Raw genomic sequence first — 20443 nt, 5'->3', positions numbered from 1 at the left:
TAGTGAGGAGGGACCCAGGCTTTAGGCTCCCCCGACCCTCTAGCTTCCATCCATGGGTGGATGTGGGGGGGAACGTCCTGATTTCCACTCCTCATGGTCCCTTTCACGGAAAGGGTTGGGGACCCCCTACCCCCATGGGCAGCAGGGGTCCTGCCCCTCGCTGCCCTTCCCCCTTCACTGGGCAGTGAGATTAGTATGGAAGGGGTAGGGTCCCCCTTATTGGCCCCAAGTCCCAGGGCTAGCCCTCCCACTTACTAACCCCTCCCTGTGGCGTGGCGTCGCCCCAGGAGCCAGCCTGGGTAAGTGCTCGCGCGCCGTGGGACTGTCGAGCACGGGCAGGACTGGGTCTTTTCCCCCACCCGCAGGGGGCGCGAGCGGGCACATCCAAACGGCCAGGAGCAGGGACAGCGACGGGGGCGTCCCCTCCCGCCAACACCCAGAGAGTAGACCCAGAGCAATCCGAGGGTGCAAACAGTGGAGAGGGGGCGTGTCAAGAAGGGGTCTCCATGCCTCGTTGGGGAGAGGGAGGTGAGTTTGTGTCTTCTGGGAGGCGTGGGGGCTGTGCCCTCTTGGGTGGGGGTAAGAAGTGCTCCCATGGGACGGGGTGCGGATTGGAGAGGTGAGTGGGTGCATCTGTCCAGCGGTCCACCCAGTATGGTCGTGCCCGGTCCGTGGTGGGGTAGGGGGTGTCTCTCCGGCGGCGCAACTATACCAGCGCGACGGGGGCGTCGGCTCGGCCTACGCTGGCGGCGCTGCTCCGGCGACGGGGGCTGGGCGTGGCGGTAATGCTGGGGGTGGTGGCCGCGCTGGGGGTGGTGGCTGTGCTGCCGCCCTCACCCGGGCAGCCGTGCTGGAGAAGGATGTCGGCGCACAGCTGGCTGCCAGCCTGGCGGGCGTAGAACAGCGCCGTGCGGCCCTGCGCGTCGCGGGCGGACACGTCGGCACCGTACTAAAGGGCGGAGACGGCCGCGTTACGGAGCGTCCCAGGGGCCAAACCCCGCCCGCCGGCTTCACGGGATCGCCGGGCCCACTTCCAGGGTCCCTTTGGGGCCCTCGGGCTCTCCCGCGCCTGGCTGTTTGCCAGACGGAGCCCTCAGAGACCCCTTTACCATCTCCCCGCTCACGTACCCATAGCAGCAGTTGCGTGATGACGACGTGGGCGAGCTCGGCCGCCAGGTGAAGTGGGGAGCGAAGCTGCGGGTCCTCTGGGCTGGTGTCTAGCGGCCCGTGTCGCGCATGGGCCAGAAGCAGGAGAACGGCGGCCACGTCCTGGGCCTGCACCGCGGCCCACAGCTGGCAGCCCAGCGGCTCCTCGGAAGTGCCCAGCGGCGCCAGAAACAGCAGCTGCTCGTACTTGGCGCGAATCCATGACTCCCGCTCCTCCCTGCAGGACCAGGGATCAACGGGAAGGGCTCTAGGGACCCCGCCCCCAGGACCTCTGCTCCCTACCCAGGGGACCGTCTCGGGAGCCGCACACCCTAAGTCTCCCCTACCCCTCTCCTGCACGCATACCGCGAAGAGTCCCGCGTGGGTTTGGCACGGCCCCGCGTGTCACTCTCCCACACGCGATTGGCCATGTCGTTGCCAATGGCTGTCAGCACCAGGGTCAGCTCCCGCGGCCAGTCGTCCAAGTCGAGCGAGCGAACGCGGGACAGGTGTGTGCCCAGGTTCCGGTGAATGCCAGAACACTCGATGCAGATGAGTGCGCCCAAGTTCAAGCTGGCCCACGTGGGGTCTGGGGACGGAATGCAGGAGTCAGCTCCTGGCCGAGCAGCACGGGCACCCCAGCATTCATCAATTCCAGCGAACCACACTCCCTCCCAGGTCCCTCCACTGCTCCCTTGCGCTCACTGGGGGCCCCGCAGTCCACGCAGATAGAGTTCCCCTTGGCGTTCCGGATCGCCTGGATGGCCACGGCTTCGCTTTGGCTATCTGTGCGCAGCTGCAGGAAGGGTTGGGTTTAGTACTGACTCTCCCTCTGAGCCCTTATCCGGACTCCTCAGACACTCACCTCTGCTCTCCACCCGACCCCCGACCCATTACCTTGACCTTGCTGCTCTCACAGCATTGCAGACTGGCTAGAATCTGACTTTCGATGGCCTGAACCCAGGCGTCCCGCTCCTCAAAACTGGCTGCCTCAAAGTGCCACGTCTGACCAGTGCTGGACACGATCAGGAACTCGAAGTTTTCCTCTGGGTGGGGGGATGGGATGGGGTCATGAGGGACAGAATTCAAACAGGAGCTGCCTTCCCCAAACCCTCTTCCTCCCTGATATCCATCCCAAGTCCCTGGGAGTGGGGCAGAGTCACTGGGGAAGCAGAGGGTGGGGGAGAGCAGGAAGCCCGAGCACATGCAGGGGAAGGCAGGAGCACCCCCGCCCCGCTGCACCCCAGCTGGGCGCCCCACCCAGCTCCCCACTTGTTACCTGCTTTATAAATATTTCTTAAACTACCAAAGGATTTTAGTTTCCACATTTTGCGCTTGGCTGGTTTCCCGAAGCGAAGGAGATAGAGACAGAATGAAGAGCAGAAGAGAGAAAGAGACGAAGAAAGGAGAAAAAGAGGCAGATGGAGAGATGGAGAGATAGATAGTGACAGACAGTTCCAGAGACAAAGCAGGACAGACAGATGGGGAGAGAAAGCAGAACTAAAGTCAGTGGCCCCGGAGCAGAGTAGAGCGGAAGCCAAGAGCCATGAGAGTAGGCAGATCTGGAACCCGGATCTGAGCACCCGGCAGAGAGCAGGGGCGGTGGGGACTGGTTATCATGACCAGTGAGGAGCCGGGTCTCTGGGAAAGGAAGGGAGGGCCAGCATCTGAGTGAACATGGGGAAAGGGGACAGGAGTTCACAGGCCTGGGGTGAGGGGTCCCTGGGGTTCAGGAGGAGTCTCAAGGATCTGGGGGGAGTCACTAGGGGCAGGAATGGGAATCACTGTAGTCAAAGGCTGCTGGGGGAGCTTGGCAATCACAGGAAGTTATTGAGAACAGGAGCTGGGTGGTCAGAGCCCAGGAGCTGAGGAGTCATGGGGGACACAGAGGTCAGGGGCTGAGTCCCTGGGGGTCAGTGGGGGACACAGAGGTCAGGGGCTGAGTCCTTGGGGGTCGTGGGGCCTTCTGGGTGCAGGGGCTGGGGTGACAAGCAGAGTTGAGGGCAGCAACAGGAATGAGAGGGTCATTAAGAGGGGTGCAGGAGCTGCAGACATGAGGGGTCACTGAGAACGGGCTGGGGACTACTGGGGTAAAAGGCATTGGCTGGGGAATGGGAGGAAGGACAGGGGCTGAGGGGCATCCATCCACTTTTCACTAAATAATGTGCAGACTGGTAATCATAGTCGAGCACTCAGCTCAGGCACTTTTCCTCCTCCTGCAGGAGTGAGGTCAGGGATCTGGAGTTTAGGGGTGAGGGTCCAGGGTGGGAGTAGAACTGTCCACCAGGGCCTCACCTTCAGCCTGCCCAGCCGAGCCTTCAGTTTTAGATGGTGTTGTCAACTTTTTCCTCCTCTGCTTCTTCACCATGGGAGAAGGAGGGGGTTCCCGACTCAGGGGGCTCAGGTCTCCAGATGGGGTACAGTCTTAGGGAGGGGGACACAGCTGCCTCAGCTGCCCCCTCCATAGATTTCCTGATTTCTCCATAGCCTGTCTCCCCTGAACTAGATTTGGCATTTTAGGGTCCCCCTCCTCAGCCAACCGTCTCTAGGAGGTCCCCCTTGATCATTCCTGGGGAGGAGGGCAGATGAGTGGTTTAGAGTCAGACCTGTACTCAGATCCTGGCTCTGCCACTTACTGGCCTTGAGACCTTGAGCAAGTCACTTAATCTTCTGAGCCTCAGTTTCTTCATCCCTAAAATGGGGATAATAATCTTGACCCGACAAAGTTGTTGTGAGGACCATTTGTTACAATGTTACTTGCTATTTTTAAAAAATAAATATTTCCAAACATTCCAAACATTGATGGCTGGCTATGTGCTGCACAATGTTCTCAGTATAAGCCTCAAAGTAACTGTCTGAGGTAGAAACTATTATCTCCCTCTTACGGATGAGGAAACTGAGGTGTGGAGAGGTCAAGTAACTTGCCCAAGTGGCAAGCCAGGATTCAAGTTCAAGTTCAGGCAGCTTAGCTCTAGAACCCAGTTGTCTTAGCCATTATGCTAAACACGGTATGACTGAGCTGGGTGCCTGGGCACCCAGTTGTTGCTCAAGGTGTCCACTCATGCATTCAGCCTCCAAGCTCCCACCCCAATTTCACTTCCCACTGCCTCCCACCTAGATCTGGAAGACAGTGGATGGAGGGCGAGTCCCCACTGACCAGTGCTGAGGGCTCGGGCCAGATTCCGGTCTGGTTTCAGCAGATGCTTAGATGTCTGGTCTGGTGGTGGCTGCAGGGAACTGGGGCTGGGGTTGGGGCTTGGGGTAGGAGTGGTGGCTTCTGTCAGAAGGGGAAGAAGATAAGTCCTCAGTGAGCTACTCAGTCTCTGGGCCCCACTCCTTACATGGTCCCTCTTCATCACCCACCTTCCCGCTTAACCAGTCCCATTCCCTTCTTCCCTACCACCCCTCCTTTTCCTAGCCCCGGCCCCTCTCCTGCCCCTTTGTCATCAGCCCCACTCACCAGGGCCTTCCCCCATCTGGACAGTGCTCATGTCCTTCACCAGCCCATTGATGCTGGCTGAGGGGCCAAAAGCAGAGATGGCCCGTGGCGGCCGCTTGCCGGGGACTTTGACTGTTGTTCGTAGCAAGTCCATCTCCTTGCCATGGGTACTGTGGATGTAATCCTGCAGCAGTATAGGGGTTGAGAGTATAGGGAAGGTTGGGGCCCTCAGTGGTGCTGGGAAGCAGCCAATAATATCGGCTAGAGAAGGGCTGGAGAGGGGGCTCTAGGAGCGGACTGGGTTGGGATGAGCTCTAGGGGATGAGCCCAAGAGACTGGGCCCAGCACTGTCTCCTCCAGAAAGCATCCCCGAATGGCAGGCCAGGTGGAGGTCCTTCCTCCATTTTCTCCCACTGAACTGCAAGTCCTAGGGAGATGTATTTACATTTCCATCTCCTGCATGGGCACATGGTAGGTGCCTAGCAGATGTTCGCTAAACTGAGAAGAATAGGACTAGCGCTTCCCAGAACCGATGTTGGAGTTTGTCAGAGGCACAGACTGGGAGAGCTAGAAGTGCATCCAAGGCCAGCCAGTGTGGCCCAGCCAGTCTCTAGCACTCACATTAATGCTGGGATGGTAGAGTAGGAAGCCATTACTGGACAGGGTCACATATTTCTTCTTCCATTCTTTGTTCAAGGAGTTGCCACTTCGCTTTAGTAGGAAGCTCTGGAGAACGGAAAGAGGCATATGGGAGAAAACCAGTTAAGAGCACCTACCTCCAGCCTGCCCCCAGTCCCTGGGCCACCCACCTGTTTGATGGGGATGGCTCGCCCACTCCCCGTCGTCTCTCCCCGACTGTCCAAGCTCCGCTTCTCAGAGTCACTGCCCCGACGATTCTGGAATGGGCACTGGCATCAGTTAGAGGGTGGATAGAGGGATATGCTGACGGAAGGACAGGGAAGACAGATGAAGAAAGGCCCAACAGAGAGGTCTAGGGATGAGGGAAGATGGGCAGGTAACAGAGGACAGGATGACAGGAGGTTAGAATGCCCGATACCGCAAAAAGGCTGGTCCTGCGCTTGGCTGCCCGGTGCAGGGACCCTGGGGTGCTCAATCCAGCCACGGCAGCTGCCTCAGCTCGGAGCTCCCGGTGACCAACGTTGGGTGAGGATGGGAGGGAAGAAGAGTAATCGCTAGTGTGGCCGCCGTTACTAGCCTGCAGGCAGATGGAGGGGTCAGAACAGTTGAGATGCCCCCACCACCAAGCTACAGTCGCATCTAGTTCTGAGGAATTTGAGATATTCCTTCATCTCATCACCATTTATTTGTATTATCATTAATAATAAGCACTCCTCACAGTGCTTTAGATTTTGCAAAGGTTGACTTCACAAGTATTATGCCATACAATTTTCCTGGCAACCTTGGGACGTTTGGGTGAGTTGCTTAAGGACGCTGCAAATGGTGTTTCAAGCCTGGTTGATTTCCAGTCCAATGCACTTTCGACAAATGGTATCACTGCCATTTCCATCTGCCCCCCCGCAACCTCCTTGGGTTCTCTGTACCTGTCCTTGGATCACCAGCCCTTCCTCTGATTCCTACCAGCCCCTCTGTGGACCCTGAAACTCCAACTCACCTGCCCAGCTACAGGAGTGGAAGCAGCTGAGTGGCTTGGGGAGCTAGGCAGGGACTTGCAGGCAGCCAGAAGCTGTTGCTGTTTGCGCAAGGTCACCACCTTCTGGGCCACTGAGGGGAGGGGGAGAAGGAGGAATGAGCAGGGCATTTACCCAAGACCCCCTTTCGTTACCCAGCTTTGAGAACTCCCCAGAAGATAACATAGGTCCCAACTTCCTTGTCACTGTGGCCTTCATGCCACCTGTAGCCTAGCCAGCTCCTCCTGTCCAGAAGGACCTGTGGCTATGAAGCAAACCTTCTCTGACCTCCCTCCTATGCAGGTTAATTTCCTGTCACAGAGAGAGGTCTGGATGTGTGACCTCTAAGAATATCCTAGTCCCCAGCTCCCTGATTCCCACATATGTGGGGATCACCACACTCACCCTCTTGGAAGACCCGGTCCACATTGAGCCCATAGGTCGCACAAGTCTCATAGTAGCTGCAGCGCTTCATATCGGCACACAGAGCCCTGGCACGAGCATCGCCCACAACCCGAGGGGAGGAAGCACTGATCCGGTCTAAGGGGACAAGAAAGGGGGAGGACTGGATGAGGGGGCCCCATCCCCACTTTGCTGCTTTCCTTTCTCTTGGGCTCTAGTCCTAGACTGGGACCACTAGGACAGGGTATGAGAGAATATCCCTCCTATGACCCAGTGCAATGGGAGCATATAAGCCTTTTGTGAATGCTGAGCCCAGCTCACATGCCCAACTGCAGCATGAGTAGGGTGGGTTAGCTCTGTGTGACTGTCTTCAAAGAATACTCCAGAGGTGAACGAAACATCCTGATAAGGTCTGAAATGGCTGAGACTCATGAGTGACAGTCACCCAGCCTTGCAAATTCAATGAACCCTGAGCTGGGTGGGAGGACACCCGGCATATGAACCAGGAAGAGGTTGAATGTCCACAGATAACAGGTGGACTGTTCATCTGCAGCAAGAAAGGAGGAGGCAAGCGACAGGTGGAAGCAGCCACCTGCAAGATAGACATCCAGACAGAAAGTCCTGCCGGCTTCATACGGTGGGTACTGGAGAAGCTTTTCCTGGCTCTGCTGGAAAAGATGGCCTGGTGGCCCTCTCTGTGTTTTCTCCATCATTTCATTTACGTCTTCTCTTTGTTTTTAGATAAGTTCCTTTGAAAAGTGTCAGCCTGACCCAGCTGTAGCAAGGGGAAGATGCAGAGGGCTTTCTAGCCACACTAGGGCCTGAGATTTTCTGTATTTCCCATGGTGGTGGCATCAGGAAATGGCAGCGTGAGAAACACAAGGTAGGTGACATCTCAGAGGAATGAGGACTGCCACTGTAGCTGTCCCTTCCATCCTGGAGAGTCCTCTTTTCTCTCTCAGACCTTGGTAAGTTTATGCTTGGTTTAATGACTCTCTTATTTGGAGACCAGGCTCCTTCCAGAGGGTTACTGAAGTCCAAGTAGCCGTGTCCACACATTACCAAGCTCTCACCTATGTTGGGTGATACCCAGTAGGAACTCCCCTGAAAGCAGCACTTCTCCAGCCCCTCCTTACCTTGTGTCCCCACCAATGCCAGGGCCAGGCCTCCTCGTCCCTCCCCCCGAAGGGAGCTCAGCTGCCCATGAAGACGGCTCACGGCCTGGAAACTGTTCTCATCCTCCAGGCTGAAGACGAAGATCACAGCATCTGCCCAGCCTGAGAACTTGCGGAGCGTGAGGGAGCAAATGGATGGTCAGACAGGTCCACTCCTCTGGATGCTATTCCCAAGGAGACCTGGGAAACCAGAGCCCTCTCCTTTGGCTAGTGCTGACCCCAGCCCACCTACCTACCCCATCATCTCATCCCTCACCTTGGTATCAGGTGCCCCAGCTTCCTCTCGGATCAACACCAGATGAGTCTGTCCATCCACTAACATTTCTTTCTTGTGCTGCTCACCTGTCCAGAAGAGTTGGATGTGGTAGGTGGTCAGAGGTCACAGTCACCAAACCTCCCCATTCTCCTTGTACTTTAGCTATTCTGGCCTCATTCTTCCCTCTGGTCTCCATACCTGCATAGTCATTGATCACACTGCCTGGATCCCTGACCCCAATCCTTAGCTTACTATGGCTCCTGAGAACTCACTCTCTGTCTTCTCCAGCACCTGGTATGAACCGGTCAGGAATCGGTGGATGAGCGATGACTTCCCACTCCTGGCATCACCCAGCACACCCTGAGGACAAGGTTGTAGAACAGAGATTGCAGGAATTAAGAGGAAGGAGGATAATTGAGTCTGGACACTCCAGAGAACTCAAAGGGACTGGCAGTGTTAAATCATCCAAGCAGGGTCCTACAGGGCCTGGCTGACAGTCAGTCAGGAGAGAGCATTTGGGAGGATCAGGCCATGCATGTGTAAGAAATGATCTCAAGCTGGAAGTGTACGACAAGCTGAAGAATGTCAACACCTCAGTACCTTTTTTTTTTTTTTGGTGTTGTGTTGTTTAGGAAACATACTAGATGCATGTCTGGTGGGGGGCATGTCACAGCTCTAGGCACTAGGTGGAAAATTTTACCCAATTCTAGGCAACAGAACATGAAGGGCTAGAGGGGAGATGTCAGAAATAAGAAGTCTGGAAGAGGACCATGGACAAGCAGGAAGAAGGGGGACTACAGAAGAAAAGGTTGTGCGGATGTATCAAGTCCCAGGAAGGTGCCATGAAGGTAGACTCTCAGGAGAAACGGAAAACTACTCCCCATTCTCACAGAGAGGGAAGGGAAGAGGTGAAGGAGAGAGAGTTGAGAGTTCAGTGGCGGGCGGGGTGGTGGGGGGAGGTCAATCTTCATACAGACAAGGGACTGGGTTACCTACCAGGCGCAGTTCAGGAATGGAGCGGCTCAAAGTCCATTCCTGGCTGTTGACCACAGCTTCTGTAACGGAAAAGTTGTAAGAGGGGATGCTCCAGGCCAAGGAGGGCTCCCAACCCTCAGCTAGCCCTCCTCCTTTTGTAGCTGCCCAGCCTGGGCTGGAGAGCTGTGTGGAAAGGCTAGGTTTGAGAGTGGTCCCCAGTCCTCCCATCCTAGCCACTCTCCCCACAGCTGTTGCTGCCGCTCAGTGGTTGCTTAGCAACGGAGCCAGCAAGACAAAAATACTTCGGTTGGCATCTCCCTTTAAGCACATCCCCAAACGTAGGTCCCTGCTCCAGACCGAGGGACCAAGGCTCTGACCGTGGCGGGTTCTTCCCTCTGGAAGGAGAAAAGGTGTCCTCTCCACCGGCCTGACAGATTCTCAGGGCAGATCTCAGGAAGAGGGGCTGGGACATAGAAGGGAGTGGGTCTTCCTCAATCTCCATTTCACAGGACAGAAACTGAGGTGAGGATATCCTTCCCCCTTTTCAAGGTCAACGGCACGGTGGCCCTGACCCCTCCCCACAGCCCAAGAAATGGAGCTTGGATTTTTTCTATACCTCCCTCTCCCATACCCTTCCCACAAGCACCCTCCAAGAGAACGGTGGGGAAGGGCTCCACTCCCTGGCCGAGAGAAGCCACAGGCCTGGGGAGGGATGGGGGGCACGGGGGAGGGAAGGATGCTCCTTCCGCCCGCCGGGTCCAGCCCCCGCGCCTGACACTAGCCGGACGTTCCCGGGGCGCCGCAGCTGCGGCGGGAACTCTGGGATCCGGAGCCATCTGCTCCCACCCGCACCAGAGCCAAACCCCGGGGGCCGCCCGCGCTCTCGGACCCGCCTCCTCTCCCGGGAGTGTGAGCTGAACCAAGACGCCCTCGCCTCTCTCTTCCAGAAAATAAATAAAGACACCCCCCTCCCCGCAAAAAGACACTACTTTCTCCACACCCTCTCCCAAGTCTCCAGGGGTGAGAATTGCCTTTGCAGCAGTTCCACCCCCCTGAGTCACTCCTGGTCGGTCCCCTGCGGGTTTCAACGCTGCTAGGGGGCTGGGGTGGGCGGTGGGGGAAGTGAGGCTTCCTATGAGCCCCTCTCCCTTCACATTCAAGTATTCAGCATGTTCCAGCCTCCACGTACTCCCGTACTGCCCAATCGGCCTTCACTGCCTGGAAAGAAACCCACTGCCTCCCTGCTGCCTCACTAGCCTGCTCTCAGCCCAGGAAAAGACCTGTCCCTGGCGAGGAGCTGCCTGCAAGGTCACGCTCATGCCACCTACCCCAAGTGCTCAGGAGAAACTGAGGCTTCCTCATCCCTTTCACCTTCAGTGTTCCTCTGGGCAAGGCAAAGCCCCGTTTCCATCTCCCAGAGTCCAGCTGAGGCTGGAAGTGGGGTCTGGGGCTTCTCTGGGAGCAATTTCCTACAGCCACGCTGACCAAGGGCATTATTTTCCCAGAAAGCTCTGAGGCTTTCTGAGTCCCTCTGAAATCAAGTCTTCTCTCATGTCCCGCAATGCCTACTCACCCCTCTCCAGGATTTCTTATCCTTTGCCCCAGTCCTTGGCAGAGAATTGAGCCTGGTTCACCCGCCCACCCAAGAAAGAAGCTTCTCTAAGTCAGTCCTGCACACCGCTCCCCCACCCCAAGCTGAGCATTTCAGGTGCCCTCCCCTCGCTGTTCTCAGGCCCTGGTCCTACTCACTAGGGGAAGCGCGGAGCTCTGCACCCAGCAGCTCCCTAGACCCGCTGCCAGAAGACAGGACCGGGGGTCCGGGAGGAGGTCCGGAGCCAGGAGGCCCCCCTGTGCTCTTGGTAAAGATGCCGCTGATAAACTTGAGCATCTTGCGATCTCGAGTGGATGCTCGGCCCCCCTCCCGGCCCCGTTTCAGCCCCGGAGCTGGAGGCTCCAGAGTGATTGGAGGTGCAGGCCCAGTGGGCAGCGCGGAGGCGGCGGTGACAGCAACGGCTGGAGCCAGGGTTGCTGGAACGGTTAGCGGAGGAGGAGACCCAGCAGGCGGTCCCGGGTGCAAGTCACTGTTGTCCAAGGTCTTACTCTTGCCTTTCCGAGGGGACAACTTCCCTCGGGCTCCGGGCCCAGCCCCGACCCCACCTGCGGTCGTGGCTGCCGCTCCCCCTCCCCCGGCGGCGGCGGCGGTGACAGCAGCAGCAGCGGCAGAAGCTCCAGTCCCGGTGCTGCTCTTTGACCCCTTGACCCTGGGCTTGCCCTCGCTTTCGGGCCATGACAGGCGGCTACCGGTGCCCTTGCCCCCGCCGGCTTTGGCGCCACTGGTGGTCACGGTCTTGCAAGGCTTGGGAGCCGGCGGAGGAGGCGCCACCTTGAGCCTCCGGCTGCCGGTGCCGGGGTGCGGGGAGGAAGAACCGGGGACGACGCCGCCCGCCCGGCCTTCGGGTTCCGGACCCCCCCAGCTCGGGCTGCTGAGCAGGGGGCGCCGGGAGGAGGTGGGGGCGCCCCCGGGCTTGGGGTCGGGACTCAACCCCCCGGAGAGTGGGGGCCTGGGAGGGGCGGCCCAGAGGGAGAGGCGGCGGCCGGGAGCCGGGGAGACGGGGCGGGCCGGACTGGCCGGAGCCGGGGACAGGGCGGGGGGCTCGGCGCCCCCGGCGCCCGCGCTGCTCGTGCTGATCCACAGCGCATCCTGCCGGTGGAAGAGACGCTCGTGCCGCTTCTTGCCCGGCTCCTCCGCGCCTCGGGGGCTACCAGGATCCCCGGTCTCGGTACCTCTGGTCCCCGGGGCACCAGCTGCGGCCGCAGACGGAGAAGGCGGCGGCGGAGGCACCGACTCGAGCTTGACCAGGGTCAGCGAGATGAGGTAGGTCGTTGTCCGGCGCTGAAGCGCGCCCGCGCCCCGGCTCATGGGGCCCCGAGACCCCCGAGCTGGGGAGGGGAGGGGACTCCCCCGGACTGCCTCAGGGGGGCCCGGCCATGGGGCCGCCCTGTTCGCTGCCCCCAGCCCCCGGACCCCGCTGAGCCCCCGGCCCGGCTCCGCTGTCGCCGCCGCCGCCGCCGCCTCCGCTTGCGCCCCCCTCCCATCACACGGGGCGCCCCCTCCCCATGCTCCCCGCCCTGCCCCCCCACCCCTTTGGAGCCCCGGGACCTTGGTGCTGCTCCAGGGAGGCGCGCCGGACCCCGCACCCCGGCCTGGGTGGCGGCGCTGAGATGGGCGGGGGAGGGCGGGGAGGACTGTAGAGGGGCAAAGAGGGGAGAGGGAGGAAAAGGGGGCAGAAAAGAGGAACCCGAGGCTAGGGAGAAGAACCGGTGCGGGGGAGGCGGCGGGGATGGGGACTCAAGGGGCAGGGGCCGCGGATGGGGGGTCGGAGAGGGGGTCTCAAGGAGGGTGGGAAGCTAATGGGGCTGGTCGTGCGGGGGATTCGCAGGGGCGCGGGGAGGATGCTGGGGATGGAGATACAGGCGCCGGCGGGGGAGGAAGGAGGGAAGCCGGAGGGGGTGGGCACCCACGGGTCTGGGGTCTAGGAGAGGAGGGGCGTGAGATCCGGGCGCAGGGTCTGGGGGGCTCGCCGGGGCTCGGCTTGGTCCGGATGCGCGCTGTGTCCGGGCGCTCCCCTCACAGTGAGGAGGAGGCGGCCCCCGGCCCCCCTCCCCACTCTATCTCCCCCCGCACCTTCTCTCCCCCAGCACGGCTGTCTGCGAAGGCGGTGCAAAATCCAGGACTGGATTTCCCTCCCAAATCCTGGGCTGGATTTCCTGGAACTTGGACTCACCTACTCCAACACTCCAGCACCCTCCCTTAGCACACCCCGGTCAGGGAGCGCTACTGTTGGGTATAACATTTAGGCGCGAGAGTAAAGATCGGTGTATGGGTGGACGATCCTCGGAGAAAACGGAGCAAATGCGGGTTCACTGCCAACTCTGGGGAAGCTGATGTGGGAAAGTGGGGAGCCCTGAAATCCTTTTCCCAGGACCCCTTGTTTCCCCCAGGTACTTGCACGAGTCCCTTTCCCCATGACCCAGCCCCCTCGCCCACCCCCACCCTCCATACGCGGTGCATTGACTGGGCCGCACTTGAGCCTAACTGTCCCAAAGTGAACTTGGAAAGTGTTCCCTGGAGATGGGGACAAACATGGAACTTAGCAAGGTGGGTGGAAGGAGGGGGTGCCTCAGCAGGGGAAAGATCTGAGGAGTCGAGGAACACAGGCCGAAAAGTGAGTCAAAAGACTCCAGCTCGGGGTGGAAGGAGAAGGAATACGTCTACAGATGACACCACCCCCCATACCAAAATTCATCCGGTCTCCATAGCAACCGTAGCTCCAAGAGTGCCTCAGAAACAGCGGGGATAAGCAGAGAGGAGGATCGGTGTGTATGGTGGGCGGGGGCACCCGCCAGGGGATTTGGGGTTAAAGGAGGCACCACCTTCACATCTGGTTACCCACGTGTGGGGTATTTAGCACCCCAATATAAAGACCGCACTCAGTTGAGGCAGAGGGTACAGGCCTCTTCTGGGTTTCCATTCAATCTCCTGAGGTTTTCGGGGTGGGGCTTTTTTAGAAGGTTAAAGAGGAGACCGACAGAAAGAATGGAAAACGTCTGCTCTGTGTCCTCCACCCCTTTAGGGACCTTGGAGTTGAAGGCTTACTGTCCTCCAGCCCAGGGAGAAGGTTGAAGGGGGTAGGCCGATGGGTGACAGAGGCTGAGACCGGCAGTTGTGGGGCGGGCGTCAAGCAAGCCCTCCTCTCAGCCTTGGAGACCCCTCCCTGGGACTCGGGGAGTCTCAGCGTTCCCCTAATTTGGCGTCCCACCCTCCTGACGCAGCGGAGACTATAATAAGTGCTGCCGTGGGCGGCTCTCGGAGGCTGAAGCCAGCGGCATGCTCGGCCTGGTAGGGGGTAAGGTGGGGGGGCAGTACCAGGATGCTGGGTGCCCTTTGTTCTCCCTGAGACCTGTACCCTTTCACTCTGCGGACCTGTCCCGAGGTCAGCACCCCTCCCAGAGCCCCCCTCCCACGGCAGCGTCAGGATGACACCATCCCCAGAACAGAAGACCCTTCAGCACCCTTTTCTTGAAAGAGAAGGTGAAGATTTGCTGATTCTGGCTTAATTCTCCTTCCTTCCTTTGGTGGCCTCAGTTTTCCTTGAAGTTCAATGGGAACAGAATACTGACTCTTAGAGTGGAACAAAAATCACTTATGAAGAGTGGTCTTCTCAAAGAGTTCAGCCTCCACCCCTCCTCACTCCCTCCTCTCTAGAGCTAAACTGAGTTCCTCTACCTGGCTAAACCTCTTTCCTCCCCCACCCTTTTCTTTTCCTACTGGGGTGGAGCTTGGAGTTCCTCCCTAGGAGGCCCCATGGGGCCACTCCCCACTAGGCCTGCCTTTCCAACAGCTGTAGGGAAGGTATCAGCTATAGTTCTTGGCAAATGGTGGGGGACAGGAGGTGAGAGGGGCACTGCTGGAAGAAAGGAAATGGGAAGGGAATCAGACTGTTCCCTTAGGAACCTGAACCAAACTGGTTCTTCCCCAAGTTATGCTCTGATGGCCTCTACTATCAGAGGGGTCTGGCAGGAGGTATCCTTGATGGAAAGAACAGTATCTTGCCCATCCCCCCATCCCAAGCCCCAGGTAAGCAGCTAAGAATGGAGAGGCTGGAAGAGACCAGGATATGATGGAGGATGTGCTTCTCCCAGACACCTTTCATGAGCAAAGTAGCCGGCTTTTATTGGCTCTTTGCAGCTTCGGGGCAAATTAGATGACACCAGACCAGAGGTGACCTCCAGTTCCACCAGTTCCTTAGTGGTGGGGCCTTGTGGATAGAGAGAAGCTGTTCCTGCCAGGGCCCCACCACAGGATTGAAGGCTGGGGTGGGCAGGAGGATGTGGCGGATGGTGTTGCCATAGCAGCACTTCCTCCCTGTGTTGTCATCACTTGCTCTAATGGCACTAAGGACGAAGGGCGGAAGGTGTGGGGGGGCGGCAGACAGGAACCGGAGCACGGGGAGGAGAGGGGACCAAGGAGAGTCCTGGGAACTTCTTTGCACTTCGGCTGTGCAGAGCATGCTGTGTGAGCGTTAGTGTATGTCTGGGAGCCTGAGATACTCTGCGTGGTGTATTTCAATCTGTTGTGGTGTGTGTGTGTGTGTGTGTGTGTGTGTGTGTGTGTGTGTGTGTTCTCTCTACAGCTGGAGAACAAGAGGTCACTGACCCTTCATGGGTCCTGGGAATGACCACATTATCCAGTCCCAGAACCTCCTGCCCCAAACTGCTTCCTGCCCCGGACTCCCCAGGCAGTGTCCAAGTCTACCACGGGTATGTCACAGCCTGTCTTCCCCATGCTCACCCACTTCTCCATTGTCAAGTTCAGCTCAGCAGTGACCTGTATTTTGATCCCCTGGGAGAAGGATCAGAGTTGGGGAAAGAGGAAGAATGATACCTCCCATGTCTTTTTCCATTCTTTCCAAATGTATTCTTCCCCCAGAGTCCCAGCTCCATCTTGGGGACTAGAAAGTGGCTGATTGGGAAGTGCTGTATGATCCAGCAAGCCCTTATATGCCCCTGCTGGTCCCCAATACACCCAAGTTGGGAGCAAATCCTTCTCTTACCTCGTACGCGGTCCACTGAGGCCTGAATGCTGTCCCGAAGTTCAGGGTCGCTCACCCTCTCTGCCAGCTTCCTGAGGCGGCTTAGAGACTGCCTGGTCACCTCATGTCGTCTGACTTCTGCTCTCACTGCAGCTACAGCCAACTGCCTCTGGGCATTCATGTTGCCCAGATCTGTCTTGCTGGGCTAACAGCAACCTCTGGCCCTGAAGCCCATGGCCCCGCAGCCCCCAAACCCCAGAAGGCCTCTTCTGCTGTGCCCCAGAACTCCCCTCCCCTGCCTGCCCTTCCGTCTGTCGACTTCACTTCCTGACTGGTGAGTTTCAAACCCACAGCCTGGGTCGGCACTACCTCCTACACCACCCACCCCCTCTAGTGTTGGCCTATCAGCTCTGCCAGCTGGTCCCTGCTACGATTCCCCAGCCAGGTGGATGGAGAGACCTTAACAAGCATCCCAGGGCCTCCTGTGGGAGGTGGCTAATTAAGATGGGTGTTGGTGCTGGGAGAATATGGCACACCAGGTCCCAGGTGCAATCCCAAACTCTTGATGACCTACAGGTTTGTGTTCAGTCTCAAACTCTTACAGGAATCCATACACACCCGGTCTGCCACCTTTAATGCCCTGCATTCCAGCTTACAGTTGTACTGCCCAACTACTCCGCACATCCAAAGAGTTCACATGCTTACCTCTTGCAATGTAACGCTTCTTTAGTCGGCTTCCCCACTGCAACCACCTCCTGCTTTAAAGGGCCAAGTAGGTACAGGGAGAACAGGTTATGGAGGACAGTAACCTATAATCAGACAAAACCACAAGGCTCCATGTTCAATTAGTTTCATAATAATTAACTCATCTATAACACTTAATAGTTTACAACACACTCTCACACATATAGACTTCATGAAAGGCCCAAGGGGTAGGATTTTTATCCCTATTCTGCAGAAAAGGAAACTGAAGCTCAGAGAGGCCAGTAAGAGGTGACACAAGGATACCGATCTAGGTGTTCTGATACCCTTTTCACTACACCACCCAACTAAGATGCTTGCCAACCAGTTCCCCTTATCCCTAATACCACTGTCTTGCCCTTGATTTAGGACCTGAGAGAGAAGAGGGTGGATGAGGAATTGAAGGACAGAATGAAGATGCAGGGGTGGGTGAGGGGGGAAATAGTGGATAGTTTGATGTAATCATTTTGTTTCAGGACTCAAACCTTTCTGGCCCTGCCAAATGTCTCTTCTCCTGCTTATCTAACTGATACTAATTTGTGACGGATAGGGGATTTTAATATATTAATGTGTAGTTGGAGATGAGAATTAGGGTTAGGATTACCCACGGGAAACTGTAAAATAGCCTGAACAATAATAACTAACAATGAGTGTTTACTATGTGCCAGGTACTGTTCTAAGCATTCTATATACATATATTAACTCATTCAATTTTCACAACAACCCAAGAGGTAGGTGTATTGTTATTTATCCCCATTTTACAGATGAGGAAACAGGCACAGGCCAAAGCTTAAGTAACTGGCCAAGGTTACACAGCTAGTAAGTGGCAAAGTTGGAACCCATGCAGTCTGACTCTAGCGGTAAAATGATGTCACTTACGCAGTCATAGAATCTAAGTACGCACAAATGTAAATCATTCTGTGGGTTTGAAGGGAGGTTTTTCACTTGTGTTCCTACTATGACTGCCTCTTTCTCTTGGGGGAAAGAGGAACTATGCCCTTTCCCATCCCCACGAAGAAGGCCGTGTGTCAAAGCACTTATTTAATAATAAACAAATATTGATCAACCACTATGGCCGTGCCTAGTGAAAATGTGGACTCCTCCTTCCCCTCATATTTATGCATATTCCAGACCCCTCCCTTTGTCTTTTTTTTTTTTTTACGCGCCCAGGATCAGGCATGTACTCTGCAGATTCCAGCACACTCATGTCTGTACCTGTGGCTTTGTCACATACAGGAATGCGCCGGCCCGAGGCTGCTGTTTTTCATATTGAATTTCTAGCATGTTCACACCCCGTTAGGAGGGGATATGAAACAGACTATGTGTACCAGTGGACGCACTTGCAAACATGTATTTGCTAGGTATCGCTGTGCCCAACCCGGGGCCTCTGTAGACGGGGTAAATAGCTCAATATTTTGTTTCTCTGGGTGTTCCAGAGTGTGACGCAATAGCAGCGAACGAGGGCGTCATCATGAAGTCACTGCAGAAGGGGAAAGGGGCGGGAGGGCACTCCCTTGAGGGGAGGAGCCCTTTCACCCGGCCCTCGAAGCGGCACCTTCTCTCTCTTCACCGGTATCTTCTCTCTCTTCACCGGAGTTTCTCTAGAGCCTCCTCCCTCGGATAAGACCTCTTCCAGCTGCCACCACAGAAAGCTCTGTTTTCAATCCGGGGTTTTGAAGTTTAGGCTCCGGTCACTTTGAGAATCTCTGGAAGCCCTGCCCCGAGTTTTAAGTTTCATCCAATAAAGAACCTAAAGGAGGGGCCGGCAGGCGGTTCAGTGACGCAATGCAGATTGATTGGCACTCAGGCCATCGACGTCCTGGATTAGCCCCGAGTTTCGCCAATGCAAAGGCAGGGGTGGGACGGTGCAGGCGCAGAGGATTGGGTTTGGCTGGACTCGATTTAAAGAGACAGAAGCTGTCGGGGTCCAAGAAGACGGTACCCACGACCCTCCCCCCAAGTCCTTGGGACCACTTGGGTCCCCAAAGCTGGGGAGATGGTTTGCGGAGGCTTTGCCTGCTCCAAGAATGCGCTGTGCGCGCTCAACGTAGTCTACATGGTGAGGTTTTGGAGGTGGGGAAAGCTTCAGGTCGGAGAAGCGAGCAGGGAGAATCTCTAGGGTACTTCCGATGGGGAGAGGGGTGTACTGGGGATTCCGGGAAGATTCCCGGGAACTTCCGGCGAAGAGGGAATTCCTGGGGACTTCCGTGGGATGAGGGGAGACTTCCGGTGATCAGAGGGTTTGTCTGGGGGTGGGGGTAATGCACTGAAGGCTGTGGCCATAAAGGCCCAGCCCTCCCTCTTGTGAACTTAAGTTTCTCCCAAATAGAAGTGATGGATGAAGCTAAATGTTCTATTTTATATTCATAGACTCTGCTATCCCTGCCATCTCCCACCCCTATCCCAGCCGTTCTGACCTCTGATGGGAGGAACGCCCAGGGATTCTCCCGGCCCTGATAGTAGCACCTCCTCTCCTTCATTCACACAAAAACTCAGTTCTTTTTTGTCCAACCCCCGGGCCCCGCCCCCTTCCCCGCCTTGGCCTTTGGCTGTGGTGCAAACTAGAATTCTTTGAGATGTACCTGCTCTGTTTCCCGTAGCTGGTAGGCTTGTTGCTCATTGGAGTGGCTGCTTGGGCTAAGGGCCTGGATCTGGTGTCCAGCATCCACATCATCGGAGGAGTCATGGCTGTGGGAGTCTTCCTTCTTCTCATCGCGGTGGCTGGACTGGTGGGTGCCGTCAACCACCACCAAGTACTGCTGTTCTTTGTATCCTGACCTGAAGTGATGGGGGCACTGGGGCTCTTGGGAGGGCCGAGTCAGCTAGGAAGTTAGTGACAAGGGTAGGAGACCTCAGGGATCTTGGGGATATGTCTCCTTGCCCTCCCTTATACCATACTCTATGAAACAGAAGCTGATGATTTTATTGTTTTCAACTGACATAATTTTATAAGTTCTATGACTAGATCAGATAGTTATTATAGGTGGAACATAAAAGAATCTAGGACTTTTTTTTTTTTCCATAACTCTTCCTCTCAGTACATGATCATCCTTGGTTTGGTCTTCATCTTCCAGTTTGGAATCTCTTGCTCATGTCTGGCTATTAACCTAAGCAAACAGGTAAGAGGGTGCCCTTTCAAGTACTTGATTTTTTTCCGCCTCTAACCTCTAACTCTACTCTCAGTCTGGCCCCAAAGGTCATTCTTAGGTCCACTTCCAGAATCTGGAGCCATTTGCTTCCTCTGGGATGTCTGGCTAATTGTCCATGAGGATGATCCAGAGGAAGTGGATAGTTATCATTGTGTCTGCACCTTTGCTTCTGAAGGATGTTAACTCCCTTTACTCGAACTGGGATCAGGATGTAGGGGATTCTTAAGGTTAGCAGCAAATAATTTTCTTCTGCCTATACCCTCCAGACAGATGTCATCAATGCTTCTTGGTCGGTCATGAGCAACAAGACCCGGGATGAACTGGAAAGAAGTTTTGATTGCTGTGGCCTGTTCAACCTCACAACCCTGGACCAACAAGATTATGCTTTCTGCACTGCAGTGAGTTGGTGTGGGAAAGGGTGCAGGGTGCCAGGGTGGGAATGGACTGACACTGGGTAAGGCCAATGCCCAAATTGGCAGATGTGAGTTTGAATGTGATTGCCTCTCTCTAGTAGCTCACTTGTATTGGGGCTGTGTGCTGGTGGGAGTGGTGGAGTGCATACAGACACTAGAGAATTAGCCAAGTGAGATTCCAGTCTGTAGGGTACTGATCAGGAACTGGAGGATAATTTTGAGGGTCATTCACCATAGGTATTAGGATAGAGCACTGTAGCAATTCTGCATCCTCCAAACATACAGACGTGTGTTTTATCCTCAGATCTGCAAGAGCCGGAGCCCCACGTGCCAGATGTGTGGAGAAAAGTTTCTGAAGCATTCAGATGAAGCCCTGAAAATCCTGGGGGGTGTTGGGCTCTTCTTTAGCTTTACAGAGGTAACGTTCTCTAATTCCCTTATGTCCTTTCTCTACATCTCTAAGTCTTAGCCCCAGAGATTCAGAATTGGTGCTTATCTCTTTCCC

The 20443-nt window shown here is 56.4% G+C and overlaps 2 protein-coding genes across 5 annotated transcripts in view; one reads left to right on the top strand and one right to left on the bottom strand.

The window, feature by feature from the left end:
* Positions 1-465: 465 nt before the first annotated feature.
* AGAP2 (ArfGAP with GTPase domain, ankyrin repeat and PH domain 2) lies at positions 466-15875 on the bottom strand. 3 transcript variants are annotated; one of them, XM_007467637.1, is made up of 19 exons: positions 10792-11039; positions 9064-9122; positions 8340-8427; positions 8068-8153; positions 7773-7920; positions 6640-6774; positions 6219-6328; positions 5643-5801; positions 5395-5481; positions 5207-5311; positions 4607-4769; positions 4304-4420; positions 3442-3570; positions 2426-2485; positions 2044-2192; positions 1852-1942; positions 1513-1735; positions 1129-1384; positions 471-949 (listed from the first exon to the last, which is right to left on the bottom strand). In XM_007467637.1, the coding sequence occupies exons 1-19, from the start codon at positions 10928-10930 to the stop codon at positions 707-709; spliced, it is 2547 nt and encodes an 848-aa protein (XP_007467699.1). In that variant the 5' UTR covers positions 10931-11039; the 3' UTR covers positions 471-706. The 3 variants fall into 3 exon arrangements, with proteins under 3 accessions (XP_007467700.1, XP_007467699.1, XP_007467698.1); XM_007467636.1 differs by having other exon boundaries at positions 582-949; positions 4304-4423; positions 10792-11962; XM_007467638.1 differs by lacking the exons at positions 2426-2485; positions 10792-11039 and adding an exon at positions 15657-15875 and having other exon boundaries at positions 466-949; positions 4304-4423.
* A 2224-nt stretch (positions 15876-18099) lies between these two features.
* TSPAN31 (tetraspanin 31) overlaps positions 18100-20443 on the top strand; it is a 2942-nt gene continuing 598 nt past the window's right edge. The window contains exons 1-5 of one of the 2 annotated variants that reach the window (XM_007467634.1): positions 18100-18435; positions 18977-19144; positions 19415-19495; positions 19792-19923; positions 20243-20356. In XM_007467634.1, coding sequence (XP_007467696.1) covers positions 18373-18435; positions 18977-19144; positions 19415-19495; positions 19792-19923; positions 20243-20356 — 558 coding nt within the window. In that variant the 5' untranslated portion in view covers positions 18100-18372. Of the gene's footprint in view, positions 18450-18976; positions 19145-19414; positions 19496-19791; positions 19924-20242; positions 20357-20443 lie in introns of both variants that reach the window. The other variant, XM_007467635.1, reaches the window with a different exon arrangement.

Source organism: Lipotes vexillifer, unplaced genomic scaffold (genome assembly GCF_000442215.2).
Source record: "Lipotes vexillifer unplaced genomic scaffold, Lipotes_vexillifer_v1.1 scaffold387, whole genome shotgun sequence".
Lineage (NCBI taxonomy): Eukaryota > Metazoa > Chordata > Mammalia > Artiodactyla > Lipotidae > Lipotes > Lipotes vexillifer.
The sequence above is the reverse complement of the archived record's forward strand: the minus strand, read 5'-3'. Positions and strand labels throughout refer to the sequence as shown.

Excerpts from the sequence above, each read along its gene's own strand:
- AGAP2 (XM_007467636.1), bottom strand. The coding sequence starts at position 11,962 with ATGAGCCGGGGCGCGGGCGCGCTTCAGCGCCGGACAACGACCTACCTC. Across the intron at positions 5,312-5,394 it reads GAGCCATCCCCATCAAACAG|AGCTTCCTACTAAAGCGAAG; the intron begins GTGGGTGGCCCA and ends TCCGTTCTCCAG. Across the intron at positions 950-1,128 it reads TCACGCAACTGCTGCTATGG|TACGGTGCCGACGTGTCCGC; the intron begins GTACGTGAGCGG and ends TCCGCCCTTTAG.